Source organism: Drosophila pseudoobscura, chromosome X (genome assembly GCF_009870125.1).
Source record: "Drosophila pseudoobscura strain MV-25-SWS-2005 chromosome X, UCI_Dpse_MV25, whole genome shotgun sequence".
Classification (NCBI taxonomy): domain Eukaryota; kingdom Metazoa; phylum Arthropoda; class Insecta; order Diptera; family Drosophilidae; genus Drosophila; species Drosophila pseudoobscura.
This window is the reverse complement of record NC_046683.1, coordinates 47,191,939-47,219,865: the sequence shown is the minus strand read 5'-3', so window position 1 is coordinate 47,219,865 and position 27,927 is coordinate 47,191,939. Positions and strand designations below refer to the sequence as shown.

At 45.2% G+C, this 27,927-nt stretch overlaps 6 protein-coding genes across 8 annotated transcripts; 4 read left to right on the top strand and 2 right to left on the bottom strand.

The window, feature by feature from the left end:
• Positions 1–503: 503 nt before the first annotated feature.
• On the bottom strand, positions 504–3,050 carry LOC4813661 (ADP-dependent glucokinase). Its single transcript, XM_001353500.4, has 4 exons — positions 2,667–3,050; positions 2,446–2,610; positions 1,662–2,388; positions 504–1,601 (listed from the first exon to the last, which is right to left on the bottom strand). The coding sequence occupies exons 1-4, from the start codon at positions 3,023–3,025 to the stop codon at positions 1,350–1,352; spliced, it is 1,503 nt and encodes a 500-aa protein (XP_001353536.2). The 5' UTR covers positions 3,026–3,050; the 3' UTR covers positions 504–1,349.
• Positions 3,051–3,230: 180 nt separating this feature from the next.
• Positions 3,231–10,266, top strand: LOC4813699 (phospholipase B1, membrane-associated). 3 transcript variants are annotated; one of them, XM_015187409.2, is made up of 4 exons: positions 3,231–3,360; positions 8,579–8,779; positions 8,896–9,693; positions 9,790–10,266. In XM_015187409.2, the coding sequence occupies exons 2-4, from the start codon at positions 8,591–8,593 to the stop codon at positions 10,063–10,065; spliced, it is 1,263 nt and encodes a 420-aa protein (XP_015042895.1). In that variant the 5' UTR covers positions 3,231–3,360; positions 8,579–8,590; the 3' UTR covers positions 10,066–10,266. The 3 variants fall into 3 exon arrangements, with proteins under 3 accessions (XP_015042895.1, XP_001353535.1, XP_015042894.1); XM_001353499.4 differs by lacking the exon at positions 3,231–3,360 and adding an exon at positions 7,360–7,584; XM_015187408.2 differs by lacking the exon at positions 3,231–3,360 and adding an exon at positions 7,360–7,584 and having other exon boundaries at positions 8,545–8,779.
• A 1,687-nt stretch (positions 10,267–11,953) lies between these two features.
• LOC4812959 (uncharacterized) lies at positions 11,954–12,550 on the top strand. Its single transcript, XM_001353498.3, has 2 exons — positions 11,954–12,098; positions 12,167–12,550. Exons 1-2 carry the CDS (start codon positions 12,044–12,046, stop codon positions 12,496–12,498), a joined length of 387 nt encoding a protein of 128 aa, XP_001353534.2. The 5' UTR covers positions 11,954–12,043; the 3' UTR covers positions 12,499–12,550.
• A 640-nt stretch (positions 12,551–13,190) lies between these two features.
• On the top strand, positions 13,191–15,771 carry Ir76b (Ionotropic receptor 76b). The gene is made up of 5 exons (XM_001353497.4): positions 13,191–13,851; positions 13,907–14,246; positions 14,393–14,586; positions 14,659–14,960; positions 15,018–15,771. Exons 1-5 carry the CDS (start codon positions 13,390–13,392, stop codon positions 15,637–15,639), a joined length of 1,920 nt encoding a protein of 639 aa, XP_001353533.1. The 5' UTR covers positions 13,191–13,389; the 3' UTR covers positions 15,640–15,771.
• A 162-nt stretch (positions 15,772–15,933) lies between these two features.
• Positions 15,934–17,498, bottom strand: LOC4812888 (uncharacterized). The gene is made up of 2 exons (XM_001353496.4): positions 17,084–17,498; positions 15,934–17,020 (listed from the first exon to the last, which is right to left on the bottom strand). Exons 1-2 carry the CDS (start codon positions 17,405–17,407, stop codon positions 16,130–16,132), a joined length of 1,215 nt encoding a protein of 404 aa, XP_001353532.2. The 5' UTR covers positions 17,408–17,498; the 3' UTR covers positions 15,934–16,129.
• Positions 17,499–19,082: 1,584 nt separating this feature from the next.
• Positions 19,083–25,049, top strand: LOC4812887 (uncharacterized). The gene is made up of 5 exons (XM_001353495.4): positions 19,083–20,634; positions 20,791–21,220; positions 21,462–21,893; positions 23,563–23,740; positions 23,812–25,049. Exons 1-5 carry the CDS (start codon positions 19,602–19,604, stop codon positions 23,965–23,967), a joined length of 2,229 nt encoding a protein of 742 aa, XP_001353531.4. The 5' UTR covers positions 19,083–19,601; the 3' UTR covers positions 23,968–25,049.
• Positions 25,050–27,927: the final 2,878 nt, after the last annotated feature.

Genomic DNA, 27,927 nt, shown 5'->3' with positions numbered 1-27,927 from the left:
GAGATGAGGCTTATGCATACTTTTAAAATTTAGAATTCATCTGATAGCGACGTTGCAAGATTCAATGCAAATAAACAATGAAATGAATACGAGAAACAGTGCTGCGCACTATATATTAAGGCAAAATCGAATTAATGAGTTGCAAAAATGGTCTTGACCCCTACGGCTTAAAAATAGGTGTCGAATCTGTACATAGATTCTTCTAAATTAATTGAATTGACTGGCCTCGCTCCCTTTGCCGCCCCATTTCAGGATATTCCATCTGATGGACGTTCCGATGGAAGTATGAATTTTACTGAGGGCTCGTATAGTGATGGCTTTGGTTCCATAGCTGGAGAGTTTTGGTTTGGCTTGGAGAAACTCCATATATAAACAAATATTACTCTTCATGTGCTATACATTTTACTCGTTGATTTCGATTATTATAAATGGTACGCAGAATATCCCCACTTCGTTGCTGGCAAAAATGAGTGCTACATTTTAGATAGCCTGAAGAATTACAATTTTAATTTGAAGCTTTCAACAGAAATTTTTATTACACATTCGTCAGAATCATATAATAAGTATGTGTATAGTGTTTGAACAGTACGTTTCGCAATTGTAAGACACTTGTGCTGGAAAGGCAAGCGACCGAGTTTCGAGCCGATGTTTTAAACATATTTAACAGGATTGGTCAAATATTGAATAATTTGTCGAGGAAGTCCGCTTATAAAAAAGGCATTAAGAAATAAAGTCTCTAAAGAGGGGATCACACAAGTGTCTTATGGTCTGGAAGCGGACTGCTCATGCAGTGCATATTTTTGAGCTTGAAACCAAGTGCGCAAAACAAATTGTAAGTAGGAATGAATGGTTCACAATATCAAAAAGTGTCGAATCACTGACTAACAAATTTAGGACTAGGTTGGTTTTTTTTCTTCCGATTATTAGCATTATGCAGGAGGAATAATTTGAAACACAATTTACGGGGGGAGGGTAATGAGTTGGAGAAGGATTAGTAGTACTTTACGAATCTAGTCTAGTCTAAAGAGATCTCTCTTTTAGTCCTCCCTTCCTTTGCAAAACTCATCCTAGATATGTTATCAAAATTGGTTGTCGATGTTATCGTGCCGCTCTCTTGGGCATTTCGTCAAAATTGTGTGAAGGTAACGCGTTTCTAAGGTCACTAAGGTGCTAAATATGCTGAGTACTATATCTAAGTCCATCCAACGGGGGAATGCATCGTGTGTTTGGGTTTGAGTCCATGTTTTTCTATTCGAGTCTTGGATTGCAGGTTTCTAGGTAAATACTAAGCAGTCTTGCCGGTCCCATCGTTTTCACTGTCATCGTGGTAATACGTTTAAGGTTATACATTACAGCTGCGCTGCCAGGCCAGAGGCAGATATGTTATCCCCTGCGCCGGCCGTTTTCCTGGCCTCGCGACAGACTAGGACGGGGGCCACACAGATCTCCACCTTGATGCGCTCCAGATCGCGACCATATTGTACGTGCTCCTTCCAGCAGGGCACCGGACTGGCCGCACTTATTCGCATGCGTGGCGCATTCTCCTGCATGGATGTGGCAAAACTGTCGTCCAGCACCTGGAGCACGGACTCCGGATTGATCTGAAGAGAAATATAACGCTTTAATTTCAGGCAGAATCGAACTTAATGGGAACGACTCACAAACTGCGACTTGCAGACGTAGCGATGAGCGGTCAGGGCCGCCTTGGCGGCCGCAGCCTGCGTGTTCTTCCACTGGGAGTCGACGATGGTGAAGATTGCCTGATAGGCCAGTGTGTGTACATGAAGCCGCGAGACCCGGCGTCGCTTAGGATCGCTACGACTCTCAACGCTGTAATCCTCCAGCAAGTGGATGAAAACCTGTCGCATTTGATCCAGTGTGTGGGCAATGCGTGGATTGCAGTCGGTTGCCAGGGTGGTGCGGCCATGGGTCAGGACCTGCTGCAAATTGGACAGCTCTTGTTCGTTCATGCCCAGTGAGTCCACATAGGGAAGCACAAACTGACGCAGCTCTTGCAGCAGTTTCAGCTCGACATAGGAGGCCATCTCAAAATGATTCCGTGTATCGCTGGGCTGGCTGATCAGCTGCATTTTTACTTGTTGCAGGCGCTTCTCTCGCTCTCCTGGATTAAAGCTAAACATATCCATCATCTGGAGGCCACTTACCACCAGCAATTGGGGGTGGTAAAGTTTTAAGGCATTTGTCATCTCCTCCACTGCTCTGATATGTGGATTGTTCTTGTCGTTGTGCAGTATATAGCGATTGGCACGTGGTGCCACATAAGGACCCCAGACATCGCCCGCCATGTACTCCAGTATTATATGTATGTCATCGTCGGGGATCTCCACGCCTGCAAGCCGAATCTCCTTGGGCAGCAGGGGACGCATTCTAACAGAGAAAGAATGTTAGCTACTTGAGGAGCTATTTTGGAGGGGTACAATATACTTTTTGGACATGTGTGCGCCCAGCAAGACTTCGGCTCCCTCCATGAAAAATCGCATAGCCATCAGGGGAGCATTGCCGCCCATGTACCAATGGATACGCTCCTTGTCCATCACCTTAGCAAACTCAATCAATTGCTTGAACAACGTGCCGTTCGCCATCACCCGCCTGCAGGGAAGTCGGTTTAGGAAAAATTCTCTCTATTGGATGAATATACCACTTACTCCGCGGCAGCACCGTTCTGAAAATAATATGCAAACGATTGCAGCAGCTCGTCTTCGTTTTTGACGACGTCCCTGGCAGATGTGGTCACTGTGGGGATCTTGTAGTCTTTGTAGTACCTGTTTAGGAACTCTGTGGCGTTGATTTGCAGATCAGTGCACGCTCCATAGCCAATGGCCACCTTGGGAGGCGTCTCGTTGGCGGGTCTCTTTAGCGAGCTTTCGATGGCCAGGAGACCGGTGAGCAACACTGTGGTTCTACTTAGGGTCTGCAGCGTGAGGAATGTCTGCCAGATAATCGACACAAACACCGTTAACACCGAGCAGCCCGTCATCCAGCCCATGTACCGCATAGGTGACATATTTTGGCCGTAAAACTCGCTTTTGTTTTAACCGAAAATGATTGCCGGCTTTTCCGACCTACGGCGTTTATTTTCACACGAATGGATTTGGTGTTCTCTCAGCAACTTTACTTGGATGCTGAAGCAATTTTCTCGTAAGCTACTGCTTATGTTTCTGTCCTTAAATTCTGTGCTTAATATTTTATTTTCCCAGTTGGCCGATGAACAGCTGTATATCTACGTCTCTGTTTATTTCTGTTTTTTTTTTAAAGCAAGCAAATAAAGTATACGGTCTGATGAAAAAGCGAACTTAGCCCACTTAAGCCCCTTCCATTTAAATAGTTCAACTACTTGAGGTAAATGGCGAAAAAAAATTAACGATTGTAAATTCTTCTTGTAGATTCATGCTATCTTTCCTCTAGACTTAAACAAAACCGCTATATCTTTCACCTGAACTGCACTAACATTATTAAATATTCATTATTTTCGGTGGAAAATTGATATACCCCCTTGGCTTATAATAGGTTAATTGCTCTCCGTCAAGGATTGGATACCACATTGCTCAATTTTGATGTTCCGTCGAATATAATTAGCTAGATAGAACATTTATCCATGCCCACTTAGTTTTATACGATTGATGAATCAATTTTCTACTTAATTGGTTTATTCTTAATTGGATTTTGCTTAAAAAAGGTTATAAAAAAAGGTTTAGGCAAAAATGGGCAAACAAAAGCAACAAAGAGGATAGTCGTTCATATTGCTCAAATTTTATATTCCGTCAAATATTACTAGCTAGAAAGAACGCCCAGCTATGCCCACATAGTTTTATACAATTAATGAATCTATTTTCCCCATGACTGGTTTATTTTAAACTCTTGCTTTTGTTGGATTTAGTCTAAAAAGGTTAAAAAGTCAAAGAAGGTAAAAAAAAACTTAATGTACGAGAAAAATCGTCCCTATTGCTCAATTTTGATATTCCGTTGAATAATGCTGAGTAACTAAGACTTTCAGCCCTGCCCACATAGTTGTATTCCATTGATGAGATTCTACAAGATTAGCTTATTTTAATTACTCCCAATTATTGTATTTTGACTAAATGTTGTCACGTCAATGTTGCTGCTAATTGAAGACTTGTTGCTTATCAGCCGGTGTATGAGCATAAGTATACCCTATGTCGTAAATATAATATTAAAATAGTTTTTTCCAAACTGTTTGTTTTCCTGTGTATCCTGATCCCGATACTCGATTCTCTGTAAGAAGCCACTAACTGCAAATTATCGTTGAAATACCTTTACAACAGAGACTGACTAGTTTTTGCCTTAATTAGAGCCTCGGATGACAAACATTTTCGCAATTCCATAATATCCTTTTCCCTAGGGTATGTAGAATGTTGTCCACGTCGCGATACATGCTGCTCGTTTTCTCGGCACATGAGTCTGGCCCATACAAATTAATGTTGCCGCAACATTTTTGCATGGAATGGGACTCAAGCTTGGGGACTCGCCTAAGTTTAAAAGGGAATACCCTATGTTTTTTAATATACCTCTAAAAATGAAATTTAATAGATAGATCAAATTGATTAAATATACCACTATATACCGATATAACGTAAATATACCTTCAACTCAACATCTTTTGTCTTTGTACATATATGGCCCGACAGAAAAAAACTATAAAAATCGATAATCTCTGCTGCAACTGGAAATACAAGGTGAAGCATGTATGTCATACGGACATTACTATAACGCCGTCGATATTGGTTTTGAACCTTCGCGATTCGCACCAAAAACAGTCACGTCAAATTGGAACAATTCTTCGTAACAAGTATTCACCCAGGCTAAATTCATGATATTTTATTATTTTGGATTTGTTTATTTCTTTATTTTCTTCGTGATTTAGGGCGTATTCTAATCGATATGACAGCTATCTATATAAGCTATTGGATCGTACTTTTTTTACGCTCCATTTCTGTAGTGTGAATACGACCATAACTAGACTATTAAAAGTGTAACATCGATATGTCGGTGCAATCGATGTAGGATTTGGAGTTGGGCGCAAATATAATAGAATTCGAATCAATAGATGTGTTTTTGGAAGGCGATTATATAGGCACTGGAGGAAGCTATAGGTTAACTACGGTCGAACATCCATATAGCGAATCTCAAGGGGAATTCGATATACGGAAAATTCGTAGTATAAAATTCGTTTTTGCAGAATATAGAATTGCAGTGTTCTACAAATAAATACGTTATATAGAAAACTTATGTGGTGTACGGTAATTTGTAATAGAAAAGTTCGACTGTAAAATGGTTTCTTTCCAAGATAAGTTTTACCATCAGGGGTTCCTTCCAGCTCATTGGGAATACTCCTAACATTGTATCCAGCTTTGAGAAATCGCTCCAAGTCGAGTAAAACCTTACTAACGAAATGCCGCAACTGAAAGCTATCATGTTCAAGAAGATGCGCTATGAGACTAAAGTCGGCGGGTACTCGAAGAGGTTCGATTTCATCTCATTAAATTTTGAAGAGACAATGCTTCAACGAGCTGTCTTCCTGCGTCACAGACCACCAAAATCTTTGCTGCTGTTGCTGTTTTATACCCTTGCAGAGGGTACCCTTACCTTACCCTCATGTTTGCAAATAATAGAAAGAGTGTCAGAGTGTCTGAAGTACGAGTTTATAACGTTACATTGCTTAAAATTTACACAGTTCTTTTTTATTGCTGAAGTACGAGGAAACGGACAAGATGGGATCTTCGTATCATTAGATTGCAACATAATCAGTAGGTCGCAACCAAAAGTTATCAAACCTCGCCAGTTGGGACCACTGAAGATTAGGTCTTTGATTGGAAGGGTATTTAAAGATACGGCGCTTGAGGCTCTGGCCTTTCTCTCTGGTTTTTACGGTTCCTTCTTGTTGCTTGGGCCTGTCGACTTATAACAAGTTGTTGCTTGTAGCTGGTGCTTCTTCTTCTTGTTCGTTGTTTCCATGCCGTTATTATTGGATTGACACAAGGTTAATCAATTGCACTAGGCATGGATGGTCCGGGGGGGAGATTGTATAGATGTCTTGTATAGGAAGTGTTATATCCGCTTGTTTGATGCGGGGTGGAGATCGGGGAGCTCTGGATTTATCGGTGGATATTAAGTACAAAGTAACCCGTAGTTTCCCCATCATTGGGCCTCCCCAACGCAAATGCAATTTTATTACGATATAAATATACTTTTTTATAGCCCCACATAGAGATCCTATCTAGTTTCATTCCCCATTACTTCTTCCTTTGCCCTGTCTTGCCGCTAATGCAAGTGCAAATTTATTCTTTTCTGTTTTATAGCCCTACGGCTTATATGTATACAAATCCCCATCCCCATCTCCATTCTCATCCCCATTCCCCACCACATGAGCAAATTAGCGTCTATAAATTGCTTCTGAGACCTGGACCAAAGTCTGCCCGCTTGCCCGTTTCTATTTATAACAGTTTCGCTACCAAGCTCCAAGTCTTAAATGCCCGATTTTATCCCGTAACTCGAAGAAGAATACACCAGACACACGATGACTTGTCGTTTGGAGTTTAGAATCGGAACCCCTTGGCGGGGACCGGTCAGAGGCCATCACGCATGACAAGTGTATTGCCCGAGTCTATCTCTGTCTGGTCTGGACACTATTTTTATCAGCCTGAACGAAAGTGAATATCACAAATTTAACGCTTCTCAGTCGGTCTCAGCCGTAACCGGCTGGGCTGGGCTAGGCTGGGCTGTGCTGGGCTGTGCTGGGCTGGGGCGGTCTGTCTGTCTGTCCTCTGTCCTTTCGTCTGCCTGTGTTCTCGTCTGTCTATCAGTCTGTCTGTCTGTCTGTGCGAGTGTGTTGAAGCTCAGACAGCGCCAATACTTGTTGTTGCTGTCCGGGGATACCTGGGGCTCGTACGGGACCAGGGTATATTCTGTTCGTGCGCGTCTATGCAACACACCAGCCGAAAAGATGTTAGAAGGTACGGGGACCGAAATGATTACGAATGAGATTCAAGAATCCAAATTGGATCATTTTCACAATCAGAATACACTCCTTCTCCGCGAATTGTAAATTGTTTTAGTCGTAGAGCGCGACTCTATTAGGCGTAGAGTAGCGGGGGTATTTGATAGTCGGAATACTCGAGTACGGCGTTCTTACTTGTTTTACTTTGCTTTTGTTCTTTTTCGCGTGTTTCGTATGCGATTCGATTGTTGTTGCTGTTTTGTTTTTAGTTGTATTTCATTTTATTCTATGCGTAGTCCGCCGTCTACCGTCGGCAGACGGCCGTCCGTTGGGGACTTGTGGGCTCTATCCATATAAAATCAACATAATCGGAAATTCTACCAAGCAGTTGATTCTAAGCAATTGACGGAGCCGGACGCTCACTCCGCCTCTGGCCTGGAATATTGATCAATTTCTTTTTGGGCGCTCTCTTGTGTAATTGTGCAACTCGTGTTCGTGTGACAGTTGCAAGATTTACCCAAAGCACTCGAAGTACTCGTTAGCCCGATATCGGTATTGGGATCTTCAAAAAAGTGAAAAGTGATCGCGACAACGATTGCACTTAAAAGGTAAAGCCCGTGGTGATAGCTATAGGTTGTGGTTTTCGGATATTAATATATTTATGTACATATATACAGATACGTATGTAGGTAAATATATCTCTTCTCATGTTGTTCTATTTGTCTGCGTTTGTTTCCTAAGTCTTTTGTTTCGTTTTCTGCTCGCTTTGTGCTGAAAGGAAGCAGTTTCGCTTAGTTAAATGAAATCAAAATTTAAATCAATCTTTATCACAACTGGATTTGGCACGCTCTCTAGCGTCTGTCGTATGTGGTTCTGTTTCGGTTCGGTTAAACTCGGTTTCCCTATTCCTCGACACTTCCGCCTGCAGTCCAACATAATTTTGATAATTTGTTGGTAAACCTTTGCATGGAATGAAATTTAAATAAATGACACTTAATAGTTCTGCGCGTGAGAGATGAAAGATACGTATGCATATAAGTCAAGATGAATGGAACCCAGATAATTCGAGTAGACAGAAGAAGACGGCACAAATACACGAAATGAATCCATCTTAAGAAAATAATTGTCATCGCCAAGCGGTTTTCGTTAAGACACCATTCGCACCTATTCAACTATTCGGCTGCCCAAATATCCAAATGCCCAAATGGATTACTCATATCATTATTGATGGGTAGTTTTCAGAGATTTTTTACGAAAGTCAATCAATTAGCATAATTTTGTGAATATTATTTAAGTCCAAAATGCTAAAATTTGTCGGTCCAGCTGAACTGCTGAGCAGCTGAGCCGCAAACTTATTCCAAAGAAGACAAAACAAAATACACAAATCACAAAGGTGAATAAACTGAAGACGCCTGACTTCTGTGTAATGTCGCGGCTCAGCCGGGGAACTGGTTCAGAGTCGAGGACGACGTCACCAAAGAAATCGAGAGTAAAACAGAGACTATACACGAACGAACCCGAGCCCTACAGACCTCATTAGTGACTTACCATTTACTGATCTCGTATAGCCCATTGTTTTTCATCCCCCTTCTCTCTGTGTAGCTGTTCGGTAAGATGTCATCGCATGGGGCTCCATTTTTGGCTGTGATCTTCCTGATCTCTCTTGCGTGTGTGACGTCACAGCGCACGTCATTGGATGTGGCTCTGAGGAATGTCTACCGTCCGTTGCGTCTACTTGGCCTGGCCTTCACAGGGAGGTCTGGTGACGATCTACAAAACGTGCAGCGCGTGCAAAATGCAGGGGTAAGTCCAGCCAACGGATCCGGGATGAATTAAAGTTCGTGGTGGATCAGCACTCGCTTTGCAGCACTAACGGATTGCTCTTCACTCTTTTCCGACTCCGATTTCGATTCCGTTAGAAAACCCAAAAATCGAATCCGCGGACTCGGGCCTTGCTCCAGTTCTGTGATGCGGAGAACGGGCCCGGCAGACGCAGCGAGGATCGACCGACGAGCGTGCATCGTTTGCGACCTGGTGATATCGATGTAATCGGAGCAATGGGCGACTCTCTGACAGCTGGCAACGGGATCTTTGCCACCAATCTGCTGCACGTGACCGTGGAGAATCGGGGCGTGGTGTGGTCCATTGGGGGCCAGTACAACTGGCGAAAGTACCTCACCTTGCCCAACATCCTCAAGGAGTTCAATCCGAACCTGTACGGGTATGCGATCAAGGATGGCATCTCCACCGATCGGACGTCCCGCTTCGATGTGGCAGAGCTGGCAGCCATGTCCAGGGACATGCCGTACATGGCCACGGTTCTGGTGAAGCGCATGCAGCGGGATCCCAATGTGAACATGACCAGGGACTGGAAGCTGATCACCCTCTTCATTGGGAACAACGACTTCTGCACCGACATCTGCTACTATCCGGAGCCGGAGATGACGGTGAAGTGGCATGAGCAGAACATGCTGAAGACCTATCGCTATCTCCGGGACAATGTGCCCCGTCTCATGCTGAATGTGGTGCCGGCACCGAATCTCCGTTTTCTCACCAGCCTGTCGGGCCTCCCACCCGCCTGCTACAGCACTCTGCGGTTCGAGTGCCCCTGCCTGATGGGGAAGGGCAAGAGGCGCTTGGACTACCTGGAAGGCATCATGAAACGTTGGATCGCCAAGGACTCGGAGATTGCCAACAGAGAGGAGTTCAATACGGAGGTGAGGCAAGGGCAAGGAAAAGCCTTCAAGCTTCTCTTTGACTTTAGTTTCAACGGATGGTTGTGTTATCACTATCCCTTTCCCTATCCCTTTCAGACCTTCACAATCAACGTGCAGCCGTTCTCACAGTTTCGGGACTTCCCGCGCACCCGCTCTGGAATGACGGACACGCGTTTCTTCTCCGAGGACTGCTTCCATCTCAGTCAACGGGGCCACGCCGCTGCCGCCAACTCCATTTGGAACAACATGCTCGAGCTGCCGGGCGAGAAGAGCGGCTTTGCCACACAACTGTTTGAGACCTTCCACTGTCCCAGCGAGCAGCGTCCTTTCCTCATAACCCGGGAGAACAGTCGCCCGGACTTTGTGATCTAGCCTCAATGGGACCTCCAAATGGGACCTGCTTTCCTCTGTGAATTCCCTGTGATATCTTGCCTAAGTCTTCTTTCCATATTCTTATATACTTTAAACTTATATAATATATACTTTTTTTGTAGCCATAATTAGCGCCATGTTAAAATGTAATTACGTTTGCTCGATGATAAATTGCACTTCTTTGTGAATCACAAAATCAAACAAAATGGATATTAATAATCTATGATCGGACGATCGATGCTATGGGAATGGCGATGGGCACGGGGATGGGGATATGAGCGTGGCAGTGTTCTGATTAACATATCGCAAATGGCAAGCACGTGGATCTCTTTTGGCAGAAGTAGCGGCACCGGCTCCGATGGGAGTTTCCTATCGATTTCATTGGATCCATAATAATGAGACATTAGGGTGTTTTTGGTTTTGCGGATTCTTTTGAAAGCACTTTTTCGACTTCAATTCCTTCCCCTATCAGACTGCCTCCTCCATCAAGTGCTGTACTGACGAGCGATTCCAGCAGAGCGGCGCGCGTGGATGACACACGCACGCACGCACGCACCACATATGCCTCTACACACGGCCGCACTGTGGGGCGCGTCACGAAACCTGTTACAATTTATTTCGCATGGAACATCAATAAAGCTCCGGCATAATTGCTGCTTCATTTTTGTGAGCCGGTGTCGGCGCTGACTGCTGTTTATTAAACGTTGAAATTTCTCAATTCTGTACGTGTTTTTGCGCGCGAATTGCCCCCTGCGCCGTCCCTATTAACCCATCCGTACCGTTCAACGGTTTCGCTGGGAAGTGCCGAAAAGCAATAACAATAATTACTGCTAAAATGGGGATAGAGCGTGAGAGAGAAAATGAGAGACATGCAGTAGCAGAGGGTGATGATGAGCTAAAGGTCAAGCAGTTGCATTGTCATTGACTTTGAACTTGAGTCGGGGGGGCGGGGGGCGTGTGTGCATGTGCTGCGGTTTAGTATGGCATTCAATTCGCACATTTTTGTGCCCCAACTTTGGTTCTCCACATGAGATTCTGTACGTTTTTGCCTATAGATGCAGCGAGACATGGCCGGCTAGTTTCTCAAGTTCTACGTTATCTATCTAAATTTGTATAGTATTTGTACAGGCTTTACTAATTAACTATACAGTATAGCTGCGGTTGCATTTCCATAAATTCAATTTCAGCTGTTCTCGATGAGATCCAATTCAAATTGTATCAATTAAATGCGGGGCCTGGTGACCCATTTTAATGAACGCCACTGTCAAGCCGTGATTCACCTGGAATCCGGACATTGTTTCTATTTTCAGCACGAATCTTTGCAATTGATATGCGTTTGATCGAGTCCAAGAAACAGAAAATTAGCTCATTCAAAAATTTAAAAATATTTGCTTTGGCGCCAATTGCGTGGGGGCGCCACCTGTAGGGTTTGGGCTTAACTAAGTATCGATAAGTAAATATCGATAGAGAATAGCAAAGAGCCATTCACTGCGAAGAACACGTAACTGAATTAATTCAAAAAGTGTTTCTTATGGTATTTTAATAATACAATTTTTATTAATACAAATTAGTTAATCCTTATTAATCGGATATTGCTATATGTTCTTAAAAAATTTCGATGGATAATCTTTCAATATAATATTTTCCTGGGTGCGGAAAACCTAAATTTGACTTAAAATTAACCAAAATATCCATATTACATTGTTAATCGAATGAGAATTCTGGTGTCGCCTCGCTTTTCTTCAATTTCAATCTGAGATTTCTTTTCTTCAGCAATAACATTGGTTATGCCAAGTTTTTTTTCTTTGAATATTTTTGTTGTTGTGCGAACCTCAGCGCGAACCGAGAGAAGCCCGAAGCGAAATGAAAATCAGTTGACAAAAAGTTCTTGAAATTTTCTGCTTACCGCGCAGACCAAAATGTTATAAATGACGATGTCGTTTTCTCGGAGTTGCACATTTGCGGAAAATTCTTCGCCATGAGAGACGACGACAAGCAACGATATCAAGCAGCTGCAATCGCCTTCGTGTTGGGTAAGGTTCAGTACATTATGAATATAAAAAAGAATAGAAATTTATATTTATGAACTTCTTTCTAACAGTTTTGCAGCAATGCAGTGCCCTACCTTATACATCTTCCATTGGGGGGAATGAGATCGATTCGGATGGAAATTACCAACACTCTGGCGGTGGAAGATCGGTGGATTATCACACGGTTGTTGGCCACTTCAAAGACTTCTTCATGTATCTGCCTGTGATGATGACCACCATAAAAGAGACCATGTCCGGCTTCCCAAAATTCGCCGAGGGCGTGCGTATTCTAACCTCTGGGAAGGGACGCGTCGACGACGGCGAAGACTGCAAATGCAGTAAAAATGCCCTGGGAACGGGCGACAGCAGCGAAATGTCGGACGGTAATGGTCGCTTTGGTTAATAGTTGATAGTTCTTATCAAAGCATCGACAATAAAATGATTGGAAACTGTAATTTGGCTCTGGTACACTATACTCTAGGAATAAAATTGAACAAATGTCCCTGCGAGAGGTCTGAATGGATTTGTACCCACTTTCTGCGATAATCTCCTAAGAAAATTACATATACATATTATACAATGTGGTGTATAGATAGATTATAATTTGTAGATGGCCATTGAATAATGCATTGATTTTGTATTCTATGGAATCTAGAAAATCGATTCGAGCCAGTCGATTGGGGACAAGAAGTACCTTAACATGTCCTTGAACACGTAAGTGGACTTAGACAATGGCTATATAATCCATAACCCATTTTGGCTGGACTTGAACTATATTTCCACACACAATATTTTCTTAAGCTGGTGGCGTTGGCTGGCTCATGCTCATTAGCTTGATTCGTGTCAATATGGGACCCCTGGGAATGCCCACATGACTCCTTCCGCGAGCAATGAGCGGAAGGTAGGAAGGAAGGACGGAAGGAGGCCTAATCAAAACTTATAATCTGCATACAATGTATAGGGGCGGTGGAGGTTGAGTGGTTACTGCTGACTGTCATGTTTGCACTTGTCATTATTGTTAATTGTATTTGCTGTGGGTCGATGCCGATGCATGCACCGGCTAGGGCTATATTTACATACCAATCCACTGCTCGTGACAGAACATTGTAATTCACGGTGCCCACAGCGAAGCACTCTCCATTTCAGTGAGGTCCACGGCGTCGGGACGAACGCAACTGTAGCCGAACAGCATGCCCAGGAAGCGCAAAAAGCTGGGAAACTAGAAAAGCAACGAACAGCACCAGGAAATTTCCATCACCATCTCCATCTCCATCGCTTCTCGCATCTCGCATCGATGGCCACAGGAATCGAGCTGCTCGTGGCAGCAGCCCTGTGCGTTGCCTGTCCGGCTCTGAACGAATCCCTGCCAGCGAATTTGATCCAGCTGAGCGGTGATGGCAACATGAGCATGTCCACCGAAATGCCCATTGATATTGATGCCTCTGATGTCGGCCTGGACAACGACACGCCCGTGGAGACCTTGGATACGATAATTAACAAGAAGCTCAGGCTACGCGAGATGCGTGACTGGATCAAAGGCAAGCACCTGCGCATCGCCACCCTCGAGGACTATCCGCTGAGCTATACGGAGGTACTGGAGAATGGCACGCGCATCGGTCACGGGGTCTCTTTTCAGATCATCGATTTCCTCAAGAAGAAGTTCAACTTTACATATGAGGTATTCGTGCCGCAGGACAATATTATCGGTTCGCCCACCGACTTTGATCGCAGTCTGATCGAGATGGTCAACAACAGTGTGAGTATCTGGCAGGGATTCACCTTGATACACTTGACCCCCATTCCTTCCTCAGCTTGTGGATCTGGCAGCTGCCTTCATTCCCTCCCTTTCGGACCAAAGAACCTTCGTTTCCTATTCAACAACTACCTTGGACGAGGGCGAATGGATAATGGTGATGCAGCGGCCCAGGGAATCGGCCAGTGGTTCTGGCCTGCTGGCACCGTTTGAGTTTTGGGTCTGGATACTGATTCTAGTATCTTTGCTGGCCGTAGGACCCATCATCTATGTGCTGATCATTCTGAGGAATCGCCTGACGGGCGACGGAGTTCAACATCCCTACTCGTTGGGCCATTGCGCTTGGTTCGTATATGGAGCGCTAATGAAACAGGGCAGCACCCTGTCGCCCATTGCCGGTGAGTGTTTGGCTGTTCAGTTTAGCTGCAATTAGGCCAAAGTGCAGGTGAAGACCGATATGAATCGCTTCGACCTAATGGGGACTGGAGATTGCATGCCTGGGTCACGTTTGTCGTTTCATTAAATTCATTAAAAAGCATTGCAGACTCGACCCGGCTGCTCTTCGCCACCTGGTGGATATTCATCACGATACTGACGTCCTTCTATACGGCCAACCTGACGGCTTTCCTTACCCTCTCCAAGTTCACGCTGCCGTACAACACGGTCAACGATATCTTGGTGAAGAACAAGCACTTTGTCTCGATGCGGGGTGGTGGCGTTGAGTATGCCATACGAACGGTAATTGATTGGATCAAATACGTGCTAGGCCATTTTCCATATTCCATATACGATATACCTTTTTCCTTGCAGACTAACGAATCGCTGTCCATGCTGAATCGGATGATACAGAACAACTATGCGGTTTTCTCTGATGAGACGAACGACACGTACAATCTCCAAAATTATGTGGAGAGGAATGGATATGTGTTTGTTCGGGATCGTCCGGCGATCAATATAATGCTGTATCAGGACTATCTGTATCGTAAGACAATCAGCTACAGCGATGAAAAGATCCACTGTCCCTTTGCCATGGCCAGGGAGCCGTTCCTCAAGAAGAAGCGGACCTTTGCCTATCCCATTGGCTCGAATTTGAGCCAGCTTTTTGATCCGGAGTGAGTAGGATATAGCCAGACCATGTACCACCGATTGTAGCAATCTAATATTTCCAGACTACTCAATCTGGTGGAATCGGGTATTGTGAAGCATTTGTCGGCCAAAGATTTGCCCAGCGCCGAGATATGTCCCCAGGACCTGGGCGGCACTGAGCGGCAGCTGAGGAATGGCGACCTGATGATGACCTACTACATAATGCTGGCCGGATTCGCCACATCTCTGGCTGTTTTCAGCACTGAGCTCATCTTCCGGTACGTGAATAGTCGCCACGAGGCCAATAAGTGGGCTCGCCATGGCATCGGACGCACTCCCAATGGCCAGTCCATAAAACCATCGCGCTGGTTGCGGGGCTGGCAGCGCCTGGATAGTGGACAAAAGCAGTTGCTGGGAACCTCCACCCTGGGCCAGAATGTCACTCCTCCACCGCCCTATCAGAGCATTTTCAACGGGGGCCATGGCAATGCTGCTGGGGCTGCAGATCCTCGCCATCGCTGGAGACGTGCCATGGGCCAGGGCAACGGGGTTCTTCTCGGCAACGATCCATCGACCGATGGCGGGGTACGACGACTGATTAACGGCCGTGATTACATCGTCTTTCGCAATCCAGACGGCCAGAATCAGTTGGTTCCCGTTCGATCGCCATCGGCTGCGCTCTTTCAATATACCTATACCGAATAGGGAAGGTTATATATGAATATATTTAATACGATCTTGTTAACTGCACCATTAACTTTCGCACACAAATTGCTAGACATCAGATGTTGTGCCGTTTTACAGAGTTCTCCAATAAAGTGCACTTATTGAGTATAATTTTAATTTGCGGACAATCTAGGTGAACAAATATATACAACCAAGTAACATACCATCCTTATCCTTATCCTTATCCTTTATCGAAACTGGCAGAAACTAATTTAAAATCATGGGCATTTGATTTTTTATTATTGGGTTCCATCGGTATCCTAATTTTTACTTTGACATATCCGAAAATTTCGGTTTTTTTTCGCGCTCACTCCCCATTAGATTTTCGAGCAGAGAGAACGAAAAGCTTATAGAAGCTGTTGAGCCAGATCCACAATACATTTGACCCATCTGTAGACAAGACTTCAAGAATCGCGTAAAATAAACTGAACTTTTATTTAGCTAAGCAATTTACGACTGGGAACAGCAGTTAGTCCACTGTGGAGTGTGGAGTGAATGCATAGGTCGACTGCACGTCCAGACTGCTGTTGGAAGAGCAAGAGCTCATCGAGGGGGCCCGAGAGGCAATGGACGACGAAGCGGAGGACGAACCACTGGAGGAACTGACCCAGGCGTGGCCCATGTTGCGACGACGTTGCCGCACTAGACCCAGAACCGAGCCAGCCACCGGAGTGGAAGTGGATGCCACTGATAACTGCCGCCGTATGCCGGCATTGAGCGAGATCTGTGCAGGAGCTGGAGCCGTTGCCGGACGTCCCAATGGCGGAGGCGGTGACGATGACTCGTTGCTCCCTGCGGATGCCTCACTGGAAAGTGAGGACGGAGCATCATCGTTTTCTACTATTTGGGTAGGAACAACCGCTGCCGAGTTGAGCGTGTTTCCGTCCAGAAGCTGCAAAGTGGGCACGCTGCGACTGAGCATGTCGCGATAGAGGGGCAGGCGACAGACAGGATTCCCCAGAAACTCCACCTCCATCAGCAGCGGACACATGCCCAGGAACGAGAGTAGGCCCAGCTCGCTGATTCGATTGTTGCGAGCCCTAAGCACCCGCAGCTGTACCAGCTCGACGAGGGGATCCACCCGTTGGATCATATTGCCGTCTGCTATGAGGACCCTGATGGCGGGCAGGCCACTGGTGCCATCGAAGCTGTTGAGGCCGCAGTTGCTGATATTCAAGTGGGTCAGCTGAAGCAGCCCGTAGCCCAAGTCCCGTAGAGAGCTCAGTACACTGCCGCTCAGGTCTAGGTTTTGGAGTCGTGGCAAGAAGAGCGACAGCCGGGACAGACTGATCGTATAGGAGATCACTCTGAGACGCACCGATTCAACCGCCTCCAGGTCCGTTCGCTGGGTTACTCTCCGCTAAAAGGGAATGGTGGATTACCAGTTGCTGCCGAAAATGCACTTTGATTCGTCGTGACCTACCAGGAGTTCATCCAGGGTCGGCTCTGGGGCCTGCTGGGGCAGTACTACGGGCAGCAGGTGCACAAAGGCCGGGAAATGCTGCGTTTCCTCGGCAATGGCCACATCTCGATCAAACGAGTTCCGGCGAGCCAACTGCCGTCGATAGTTCCGTGGTGGCTGCTGATGGACTTGCTGTTGATGATGATGCACCTCGGGCAGTGGCAGGCGCACTTGGACCAAGGCCGCCGGTCCCGCTGGGGCTGCCAACAGAAGCGGCAGCTCCGCCTGCAGGGAATGCTCTGGCGAGGATTCCAGATACTCGGCAGGCGCCTCCAGAAGGGGCATAGTCAACAATGGAATGTTCTCTACTCTCTGCGTTGACCGGCTGTATTGTGACTGACTTTATTGATGTAACAAGCTCCAGGTTGCCATGGTTAATCCTGTACATACATATGTACAAATATATATGTTTACGTCCACTGATTTATGGACAGGGTTGTCGAGTGCTCTCCATTCTATGTAGCACTCATTGTGTGGACGTATAGCTTACAAAGAAATTCATTCATAAATCACCTTTAAAAAAAAAATCATATTACAGATAAAATTAAGGAATAGCTTTGACCTTTGTGGTTTCTTTCTGTCAACCAGAAAACAAGGCATAAAGCATAATTAATTAAAGATCTTGTGTCGCCCCGTTTTCTGTATCGACCTGAGAGCGGTACTTGAAGATGTTTTTGCAGCCTGACTGCGAACATTTCGACGTTGCTGGAAGCCGCCTTGGCCTCACTCCTTAGCCGATTATTTTTTGGCAATGTGCCCACTGACGTCATTGTGACGTCATGGTCATGACGTTTGCTCTTTTTTTTTTCTCTCTCTCTCTCTTTCTCTCTCTGAGACTTTCTGTCTGTCTGTTCGCGTCGAAAGAGAGAGCACTAGGAGTTGGCCCACAGCATGTTGGTGTTGGCCAATTCCTCAGCGCCTTTTGCCATTTCAAGGGCCATTAGCTAACACCAACGCCAGAAGCCTCCGACTCCCTCTCCACCCCTGCCACCGCCAGAAGATGCCTCTGACATATGCCTCTCTTGGCCTCACGCTTTACGATAATCAAATTTTGCTGCGCCTGGCCCCCCTGTCAAGCTTTTGCCGGCTTTTGTGTGCTTCGTTGAGGTGGGTGTGGGGCTGCTGGTGGGTTGGCATTTGCTGTTGTTGCGGCGTGGTGTTTGAGGCGAGCTTTTTCCATTGACGTCATCAGAGCCGAAAGCTGCGCAGTAGTTCGACCCAAGCTGACATTCTACCACGCATTTATCGATTCCCAGTCATCGAGAGAGTGGGCGAGAGAGCGAGAGTGCAAAAGTGTGGGCGAATTCAGTTTTGCAAAAAAAGACAGGACAGCTGCTGCTGCGGCAGCGTCAGGATGCGGCTCTAGGGCTGGGGGGGGGGCGACTCACAAAAACCAATTTCAATGCACTGAAAAGAAAATCTTCCACTTGTTAAGCAGCAGAAATTAATTCGATGCCAGCTTGTATATGTAAATATGTACATATGCATGCATGTTATACAATTATTTTAACATTTGCAAAATTAGGTGAGCTCGATTTTTCTCAGTGTAACCACAGCTGCTTTGGAGCTTAGGCTAAGGTGTTGCTCCCTACACTCCCTACTCCCTACTCCACACTCCCTAAACAGCAAAACGGAGAAATTAAATCCCATTCTGTGCTCAAACATTTTTATAGATGCCTAAAAATAGAATTTGTCAATAAAACACACACACACACACGCAAACAGTTGGATCAGACACATGTTTGTGTGCTCGTGTGTGGGTGGACGCTCAGACACGCACTGTTGACGTCATTGTACGAAAGAAAAGCTTTCGCCGAAGCTCGTTACTACGTTACAGGAAGCGGGACACAAACAACCAACCAGCCAACCCCCCAAAACGAATCGAAAAGAAACGACAAGTCGAAGCACGATTCGAAAGGAAGAGCATAGAATAGGCAAAGCTATTTCGTACACTGCTGGTGGAGCTTAGTTTCAGTCGTCAAGCAGCTGCGGCGACGGACACTACACACGGATCAATCGCAAATCTCGCTGTGAGTACGCGTTCGTTCGAGTCCTGTGGAGAGCTCTCTGTCACTCTTCCACATCGCCACGTTCTCCTCTGTGGCGCGCGCGTTCTTCTTCAGATTTTTTTTCAGTGTCTCATGCTGCTATATCCTAGAGAAATCCTCGAGGAAACGCCGTTGCAATTGCACCAAAAATAATATTCAAGAGAAGGCCTCGAGAACATGCCCAAAGTTCTCAGCCGAGCTGCCAAGTGTCCGCCAGTGTGTTGTTAGGGGGTTCTAGGGTTGTTTTGTGGGCGCAGCCCCGAGTGCATAATTATTTGGGTCAAAGCAGGCATCACAAAACAACAAGAACGTGCAAAAGCTGCATCTGAAAACAGCGAACTAAAAGTTGCCAGCATTCAGCCCATCATCCACCTGTTATGAAGCTTGCCTAGACCATCTCCAGAGAGCGACAGCGAGAGCGATAGGACGCAATGGAGGCCAGCCAGCAGCCAGCCAAGGTGCATCGCCAGCACCAGCGACAGCGACGGACGGAGGCGCGTCAGCGTCGACTGGAGCGCGAGGCAGCTGCCACTACCACAACAACCCCGGAGAGAGATGCTGGTCAGGAGGTGATAAGCACTATGGAGGACTGTGCAGCGGCTCTGAACGATTCCAGCTCGATGGGAGCAGCGGCTGAGGGAAGCACTACAGGAGCGGGGGGAACCACTAGCGCCGGTCGCATCAGTGCCCAGAGCTCGGCGGATAGCATTGAGATGGTAGGCTCCCCCAGTCAGACCTCACAGCAGACTGTGGTGCTGGTCAATGGCCACGCACCGCCCTCCGCGCACGACACCACCCAAGAGGAGAGCGCCTCCTTGGGGGCCGCAGAACATCTGGATTCTCCGGCGCCGCCACCGTCACTGCCGTCGCAGCCAACGAAGCAGAGCGATGGCAGTCGCAACTCATCCGGAGACGCCATGAGCCTGAGGGAGACACTGCAGCAGCTGCCGGCCACCCATGGCCATCACAGGTCCAGGCGAAACCATTCGCCGCAGCCACAGGCCCTGGAAGCGGACTCCTCGTTTCATCGAGGCATCTTGGGCTACATGGATCGCGAGCTCAAGCAGAGCTCGCCCACACCCTCGGCCCTCAGCAGTGCGGGAGCAACCGCAGTCGGAAATGGCGCTGGAGGGCCTGGGACATCGCGCAAGCAGCAGTCACTGTCCGATCCGCAGGCCAGTCCCGCCCAGCGATCGCTGCGCTCCCGAAACAGCTTTGACAAGAGTCCGCGACGCAAACGTAGCAAGTCGGAGTCGCGGAGGAGGAGGGAGCGCAAGCTGATAGCTGCCGGGGAAGTGGAGGTGGTCCGCCAGGCCAACGAGACCCTGATGCGGTACCTCAAGCAGTGCTCCGACATGCACGACGCCTCGCTGTCCGGCGAGCTGGAAATCGATCAGAGCTACGAGGAGCGACGCGTGCAACGCAAGACGAAGTCGCAGCGGGACAAGCGGGGACAGCTAATCAGTGAGTAGCCAGAATTCCATTCAGTAAAATCCCATACGACGAGAAAGGAGGAGGAAAGCTCTGACCCACCTGAACACCCACTCCCCCTACGATTCTGCGCACTAATGCCCCAATATCTTTCTTTCGTTCTCTCTCCCAACCATCCCTTTCCTGCAGGCAAGCTGTACACGGCGGGGGGGATATCCTCCATACTAAAGGAGCTGGCTGATGACATTGCTCCGGCCGAGGGCGAGGAGATCTACAACCCATTCACACCGGTCGTCTCACCCACGGACGATGCGCCCGCGCACATCGACAAAATGTTTCTGCAGACGTCATCCGGGTATCGACCAGTGGAGCACAGCTACTACAAGCGCTCCTTCCTGGGAGCTGCCGCACGTGGCCCAGGTGGCACGGCTGGCGGGGGTCCTGCGGGCGGCATCAATGGCATCTCGGCTGCCGAGCTGGGTGGCGCCGGTCGTCTCTATCGCTCGCATGGCGGCCACTGCCTTGGCGGAGGTGGTAGTACTGGGGGCGGTGGTGGTTCAACCAGCGGACGTGGCAGCTATGCTGACACCCGCTGCCTGCTCGATGCCGACTTAAATCGGTGAGTGAATACCCGAAAATAGGGGAAATCCTTTAAAAATTATGATACTATAAGTGCAGGAGGTCCCTATGATATATTTATTCAGGAAAAATTAGTTACACTTTCAAAGGAAATATGTTAGACTAAGAAAAACAAGACGAACCGAGAATGGGATAGAATGGATATTTTTAGAGGTTGGGGGCTTGGGAATCTAGTTGGGGTTCTGTTAGATATTTAATAACCAATCCTGCTATCATTTCAGCAATGGCATCACCAGCAGTATACAACTAGCCTGTGTAGTTCAACGAATCTGGCTGCTCCTCTCGAATATATGCCACGGCCTGCTAGCTGGTCTAGCATTGGCCCATCTACTCTTTGTGCTGAGCAGCCATCCGATGGATTGGGCAAAGGTCATCAATGGCATTAGTCTTGCTGGCGAGACAATGCCAACCTCATCAACAACATCCACACCATTAGCGATGGACATGACCACAACAAGATCTAGCACCACAAATTTGGGCCTCAGTGCGGGTGGTACGGATCCCAGTGGAACAGCATCGTCGGGATCAGGAACATCGGCGACAAGCAGCAGCGACGCTTTGGCCCTGATCAGCGACTATGCGGGATTTGCGGAGATCTATTTGAATACCTTCTATTGCTTGGCCATCATATGTTTGGTTTCTGTATTCGATCGGTGAGTATTATCCTTCTGCTTTGCATACTATATTTGGTATTTTAGCTTTATTATTTCGACTATACCCACATTTACCGAGGTACACAATCGTATACAATCTCATTCGTCGTATCTCCATGTCTGACACTGTCAGAGGGGTTTTCCTTGAAACTGTCTCAGACATTGAGTGAAAATCCACTCGCCCATCCCGAAGGTATTCAGCGACTGTCCTTAGCAGTCCCTCGACGGCCTTGGCTTGATTAAAAGTCAGTTGAGGCGGAGCGGCGTGTAACCTTCGTTAGAAAGTTCGCTAAAAATATACCGAAAGCTGAAGGAGAGAGCCTCTTGACTCGAGGCGGGGTCGGTTCTCAAGAACACATTGACCTCAGAGTTGGGCCTTGCCAGTACTTCCATTGAGCTGAATATCAAAATGATGTGGGTAGCGAAAGCCGTCTTGCCTCTCCTCAATGTGGTCTAGACTCTAGACTGAACCGTGCGTTTCATAGCACCACGAGACCGCTGAGAATGTAACATCTAATGTACATACTAGAAATGTGCCTATAAAAAGGCACTGTATTGTAGTTTGAATTTGTGTGTGGCACTTGTTTGGTTTCGTGGGGCATGGAAATAATTTGAATGGCACTCATTGCGTGGTCGCTTTCATCAGCCGCAAAATATTTTAATGCCCTTAAACTTTGCTCTTTTTGCACGCCACTGTCGCTGCCCACACAACGATACCGACGCCAAAGTCGACGCCGACGTCTCTGCCTGCACTCTTGACCTTTAAAGGCTGCGCCGGCTGATTGTCTGAGTGGGTGGATGGGTAGCTGGTGGCTTCAGCTTCAGCTTTGGCTCTGGGTTCTGGGCTATCCGTTCTCCGGGGCTCTGGGCTCTGGCTCAGGGGTTCGCCGGCCCCTTCTCCCGAAAAACGAGACCAGGAACGGAACTGTCTGCCGCTGTTTTTCTTTTCGGCTTGCAGAAGTGTGAAACTGTGCATGACATTTCGCTTTTCCCCAGTTGATTTATGTGCGTGTGTGTGTGTGTGCGAGGATGCCACGAGCAAAGTATCTGCGCTGGCACTCTGGCAGCGGAATCTCTGCTTTGACCTTTCCCAGTTGGCAAATGGTGTACATCGAGAGAATTTCCTCAATTAACAGAAGTGCACAAATATAAATGTCAGCCAGAGTACGCCCAACCTCATGGCGGCCCACCATCCAACGAATAATTTTTCAATACAGCTAAGAAGCGAAAGAAGTGAAAATGAAGTGAAAGCGAAGTGAAAGAAGCTGCAAGGCCAATCGTAACTTGCGTCCACCTTCATTCATTCTTTCTTATATGAACTTCACTGCACTGCCGCACCAAATTTTTTCCTCGTAGTACTTTCTAGTTTCTCAATTGAACTGTCATACCTATCAGTGTTTGATTTGTGTGCCTCCTTCAGATCGGCCATGAAACAACAAAGGTGCCAAACAAAGCATGGAATTTCCAGTGCGGGTGGAGCCTTTCCCTTATTTTCTTTGGTGGCAGCAAAGCATATGATATCTTTTATCTTTTCTTGTATGATATGATGACATGACTGTTATCCATCGCGTGGTTTTTTCTAAATAACTTCATATTAGTATATTTTTAATCGGTTATAATCATTATCCAATCAATTTAGTAACCCGAATCCATCCATTTTCGCTTATAGCATGGACATTTGTCGCTGGAGCTTCTCGAGTGCCAGTGAACTTATATCATTCCGTTGGCTCATCATCACAATGATCTACGTTGCGACAATAATCCTAACGATCTGCTCCGATTCGATCGATGAAAAGCTGTACCTGTTCAATAACAATGCTAACATAACATTGACCCAACAGGAGTTGGTAGGTTCTTCTTATAACATAATCTGATAATGATGTCTAATCCCTGATCGATCTCCCCGATTCCCTTACAGCTGAGCAACAGTGTGCGGGGCGTGTGGAGCAGTCTGTCGGTGACGAGGAGCATCGCCGCCATATCGGGCTGGATAATGATTGGGCTGACGCCACAGGAGGATATGCTGTATGAGCATCTGGCTGATCTTACCAAATATCAATTGACAAATAATTGAATTTAAGGCGTACGCATATTAGAACAATTTGTAAATATACTCGTACTCGTATTCGTACTTATAGTTGAACTTTTAGAAGCTGTTGTTCAGTTATTGGCTTTTTATATGACATAATCCGAGCGCATAGAAATCTTTTATGTATACCCAACATATTAAGCTTTAAAGTCGTCTACTGAAGATTCACGTGGATGCCCTTCACAGGCCGCTAGAACAAAATAAAACCCAATTAACTAACAAACACGAAAAGTGGCAAACAACTTAGTAAACTATGGGAATGTAGCAAGATCAGGATATAGATACAATATATGTACTTGCAAGTAGGAGGCAAATTATGAAATACCGACATATATTTATCATACGAGTATAGATTTACCCGTGTACTTATGCATACATACATATATAAAATATGTTACCTATATAGATATACAGATACTTGTACACATTATACAGATATATACATATATACTATATATACTATATATATATATATATATATATATACAATACTTGAAATACTTTTTCGTACACATATCGTCTAGAGAAACAAAAAACGAATGCAATTCTTGCCCAAATTGTACAAGAAATGCTTTCCAAACCGAAGCTACAGTAGATGATTCTAGTATATCAAAGGATACGAAAGAACTTTTGTAAATATTATTAATCGCATATATGGGCGATATGTATGTACATAAATAGAAGCATTAGAAAATTATTTACGAATTGTAAGAGAAGAGAATGTTGAATTATATGCAATTATTATATACAATTATATTTAATTATGTACAACATTATCTTTATTTCAATTTGTAGGCCATTGGCAAACATTTTTTTTCTTAACAACATTTTTATGTTTAATCGAGCTGTACATAAACCGAGTGCAATAATATAACGAATATTACTGAATTACAATACAATTACCGTACATAAATATATACAAAGAAATTTGGAATTAAACCGAGAAACGATTTACCGAGCTAGCGAATCAATCGATCAAAGCAAAACGACGACATGGACATCAAATTGTAAACTTGTATATAAAAAGTACTTATATGAATGCAAATAAACAAAAAAAGTGTACAAAAGTCCTGCGAGTTGATCTTTATACTGTTTGGAAATATCTATAATGTCCATTATTTAAACTTGCCGGTTGGTTTTTCCAGTAGGTTTGTCGTCCTACTTTCTTATTGCCTTATGGCATTAGACTTTTGCTAATTTTGCTGCGACAAATCGTATCCATCTCCAGAAACGCCTCCCGGCTGTCAGTCGAAGAACTGAGGCACTATTTGTGGCAATATGATGTTTTCTAACACACACGGCCAGCCAGCCAGCAAATTGGAATCTGAAAAGTGTAATAGTCCACCATTTCTGCCGCATCTTGAATGGAAAGCCAAACTGACGCATACATACATATGTATATCGCTCTCGCTCTCACTGCTTGAGTTTCCCATAAGGCTGTCTCTCTTTTATCTATTAGTTGGTTTGCACAGTATAATGTCATAAGGCTATTGTATTACTATTAGCATTGTTTCACCACCTTTAATCGGAATATCAATACTTATTTTGCTGATCAAAATTCTTTAATTTGCATCCCTTTTTCAAGAAAATTGATTTATTTTCATACTGTGTAATGGTAGCTTACAGAATAAAACAAGAAGTAAATTACATAGCATATGGATTATGAGGAATAGTAGCCGTCAGTTCATTTAAGTCTTACCGGTTTGCGATCAGGAGAATAGATGGAATCGCTGTCACTCAAACCAAACTATCGAGATCTTATGTGATACATGCATACATACATACTGGTGCTCAAAATATTCTGCTGGGATGTTGCTTGAGCTGCCAAGATTTGTAGACAACGTTTCAGGTTTAACAGCTTTATAATATTTATTTATAGCGGCGGCTTAGCTGACCAGCTAGTGCCTGACTATTCCTTGGCCTACGATCTCTTTAGGATGCTTGACCATTTCTTGGCCTGTGTGCCCAGTGTCACTAGCTTCTATTGGGTGATCTAGTGGAATAGGCCTGGGCGATGTCAGGGAAAGTTTCTGTAATAGATCGCACAGACCCTCCATGGACGACATGGATGTTCTATCCTTCAATTCAGGCAGCTCAAGGAGCGCCTGAAGTCTGCAAACCGCAGTGAACGTGTCGCAGAGGGTGCTAACAAAACCATGGGTTGTGACCTTTTCTTTACTCAGACAGAAACTCATGACAGAACTGCGCTGGAAGGTGGAAGAAGGGGATTTGCTTTTGGAGGCTGGCATAATGGCTGGCTTGGGATACGTCCATTCGAATCGACATTGAGTAATTTGTTCAAGATTATAGAATTTTCTCCTGAGTGAGCTGATTGTATCCTATTCAAAACGAACTGAAATTTTTATGAAGTATAAGTACTATTGTAGATTAGATTAAAGGGATGTATTAGTTTAATGGTGGATGTGGATATGTTTGTGTAACACAAAAAAGAAAGTGTTTCCCATCCCACAAAGTATATGCATATATTCTTAATCAGCATCCATAGTCGGGTTGATATAGCTATAAGTTAGTGTGAGAAGTGAATGAGAGAGACAGACATGTAGCGGAAAATAGTAGCGGGAAAATAGAAAGTGATAAAATATTTTGGTATTTTAATATACAGGTAATTTAGGTGGAGAGGGTATAAAGAATTGAATTAACTAGCGGTCATGTTTCCTCTCTTTCTTCCTATGACAAGGGCGAGCATAATTGAGAGATCGTCGAGAGATCTCCGCTCACGCATAACCAAAAAGTAGAGCCGTGACCCTTGCCGCGACTCACAACGTTTCCGATCATTTTTTTATTTCGGACATGCCAGCAAATAAGACTATTTTCATTTTCCATCGTTCGCTGGTATCAAACGCACAGTGTCGTCTGATGGCGTTACAACAATGGAGAGGGATGATTGTCAAAGTTATGCCGACTGTTCCTACAGTTATTTTATTATCTATTTATTATTATTATTTTAAAATTGCTGTATCAGAGCATCCAGAATATATTGAGACAAAGTGATCCGTCTGCAATACCGTACATTTGTACTTTTTATCAAACTTTATGGTTTGTGTCTTGACTGAGTGAGAGTCCTTGCTGGCTTAAGCTCGTGTTCAAAGCTGCTAAGAGAAAAGCTTTTAATTAAAGTTTAAGCCAAATTTGAGTTTTCTTTATAATAAAAGTCTATGAAGCAATATGTACGACTATAAGCCAGTGCAGAAATGGGGGGCTAATGTAAGGAGCTACTTTTCAGGTTTTTCCCCATTAACAAGGGATATCGGTACAAGAGCAGCCTTAATATAATAATGCCAAGTATACTCAAGTCTGTTTGACCTTTATGCTCCGGCCAGCACCAGACTGACATGCAATAAAAGTTTTAATGGCCCGTTTAATGGCTTCAAAGCGAAAACAAAGCAGTTAACGGGAAGGAAACCCTCTCTTCGTTCAAGGCATGCTTATCTAATTTCAAATTTAAATGTTCCACTTGATTTGCCATCAATTTGTTGTTCAATGTTGATCCAGCATTTTTTATGTCAGGAAATCTTTTGTGATGTAAATTCACATTTTTTAAATATCCTAATTAAGCAGATGCTCAAAATTGTGTCGAAATCAAGTATGTATAAAAAGGCGGCCCGTGTGGGAATTTACATAAATGATTTTTAAACAGTTTTCGTTGTAATGGGCGAGGAAAAAGTTTTCCTTGTTCGCCAAAGCAAGCGTATAATTTCCAAAAAAAAGCATAAATTTATGCTGTTCTCAGGCAAAGCCAGTTCCTCTCAACTATACTCGCCCATATACATATATATGTACATATGTATGTAGTATATATACGGGTATGTAAGTGTAATGTTAATGCCATGTTTAAAAATCTGCGCCCTTTCTCTTAAGTATTTTGTATGCATATACTTTTTTGAGAGAGGCCGCAGGCCAACTTTGGTCCATTTAGCATGCTAA

What these genes read in the sequence shown, in the direction of transcription:
- LOC4812888 (XM_001353496.4), bottom strand. Translation starts at nt 17,407, where the DNA reads ATGCCCCTTCTGGAGGCGCCTGCCGAGTATCTGGAATCCTCGCCAGAG. An exon ending in CGACCCTGGATGAACTCCTG is followed by an intron (nt 17,021 to 17,083) that starts GTAGGTCACGAC and finishes ATTCCCTTTTAG; the next exon opens with CGGAGAGTAACCCAGCGAAC.
- LOC4813661 (XM_001353500.4), bottom strand. Translation starts at nt 3,025, where the DNA reads ATGTCACCTATGCGGTACATGGGCTGGATGACGGGCTGCTCGGTGTTA. An exon ending in GGCGCACACATGTCCAAAAA is followed by an intron (nt 2,389 to 2,445) that starts GTATATTGTACC and finishes TTTCTCTGTTAG; the next exon opens with AATGCGTCCCCTGCTGCCCA. An exon ending in ACGTCTGCAAGTCGCAGTTT is followed by an intron (nt 1,602 to 1,661) that starts GTGAGTCGTTCC and finishes ATTTCTCTTCAG; the next exon opens with ATCAATCCGGAGTCCGTGCT.
- Ir76b (XM_001353497.4), top strand. Translation starts at nt 13,390, where the DNA reads ATGGCCACAGGAATCGAGCTGCTCGTGGCAGCAGCCCTGTGCGTTGCC. An exon ending in TCGAGATGGTCAACAACAGT is followed by an intron (nt 13,852 to 13,906) that starts GTGAGTATCTGG and finishes TTCCTTCCTCAG; the next exon opens with CTTGTGGATCTGGCAGCTGC. An exon ending in AGCCAGCTTTTTGATCCGGA is followed by an intron (nt 14,961 to 15,017) that starts GTGAGTAGGATA and finishes TAATATTTCCAG; the next exon opens with ACTACTCAATCTGGTGGAAT.
- LOC4813699 (XM_015187409.2), top strand. Translation starts at nt 8,591, where the DNA reads ATGTCATCGCATGGGGCTCCATTTTTGGCTGTGATCTTCCTGATCTCT. An exon ending in AGCGCGTGCAAAATGCAGGG is followed by an intron (nt 8,780 to 8,895) that starts GTAAGTCCAGCC and finishes CGATTCCGTTAG; the next exon opens with AAAACCCAAAAATCGAATCC. An exon ending in GAGAGGAGTTCAATACGGAG is followed by an intron (nt 9,694 to 9,789) that starts GTGAGGCAAGGG and finishes TATCCCTTTCAG; the next exon opens with ACCTTCACAATCAACGTGCA.
- LOC4812887 (XM_001353495.4), top strand. Translation starts at nt 19,602, where the DNA reads ATGGAGGCCAGCCAGCAGCCAGCCAAGGTGCATCGCCAGCACCAGCGA. An exon ending in TTGGTTTCTGTATTCGATCG is followed by an intron (nt 21,894 to 23,562) that starts GTGAGTATTATC and finishes TTTCGCTTATAG; the next exon opens with CATGGACATTTGTCGCTGGA. An exon ending in CATTGACCCAACAGGAGTTG is followed by an intron (nt 23,741 to 23,811) that starts GTAGGTTCTTCT and finishes ATTCCCTTACAG; the next exon opens with CTGAGCAACAGTGTGCGGGG.
- LOC4812959 (XM_001353498.3), top strand. Translation starts at nt 12,044, where the DNA reads ATGAGAGACGACGACAAGCAACGATATCAAGCAGCTGCAATCGCCTTC. An exon ending in TGCAATCGCCTTCGTGTTGG is followed by an intron (nt 12,099 to 12,166) that starts GTAAGGTTCAGT and finishes TCTTTCTAACAG; the next exon opens with TTTTGCAGCAATGCAGTGCC.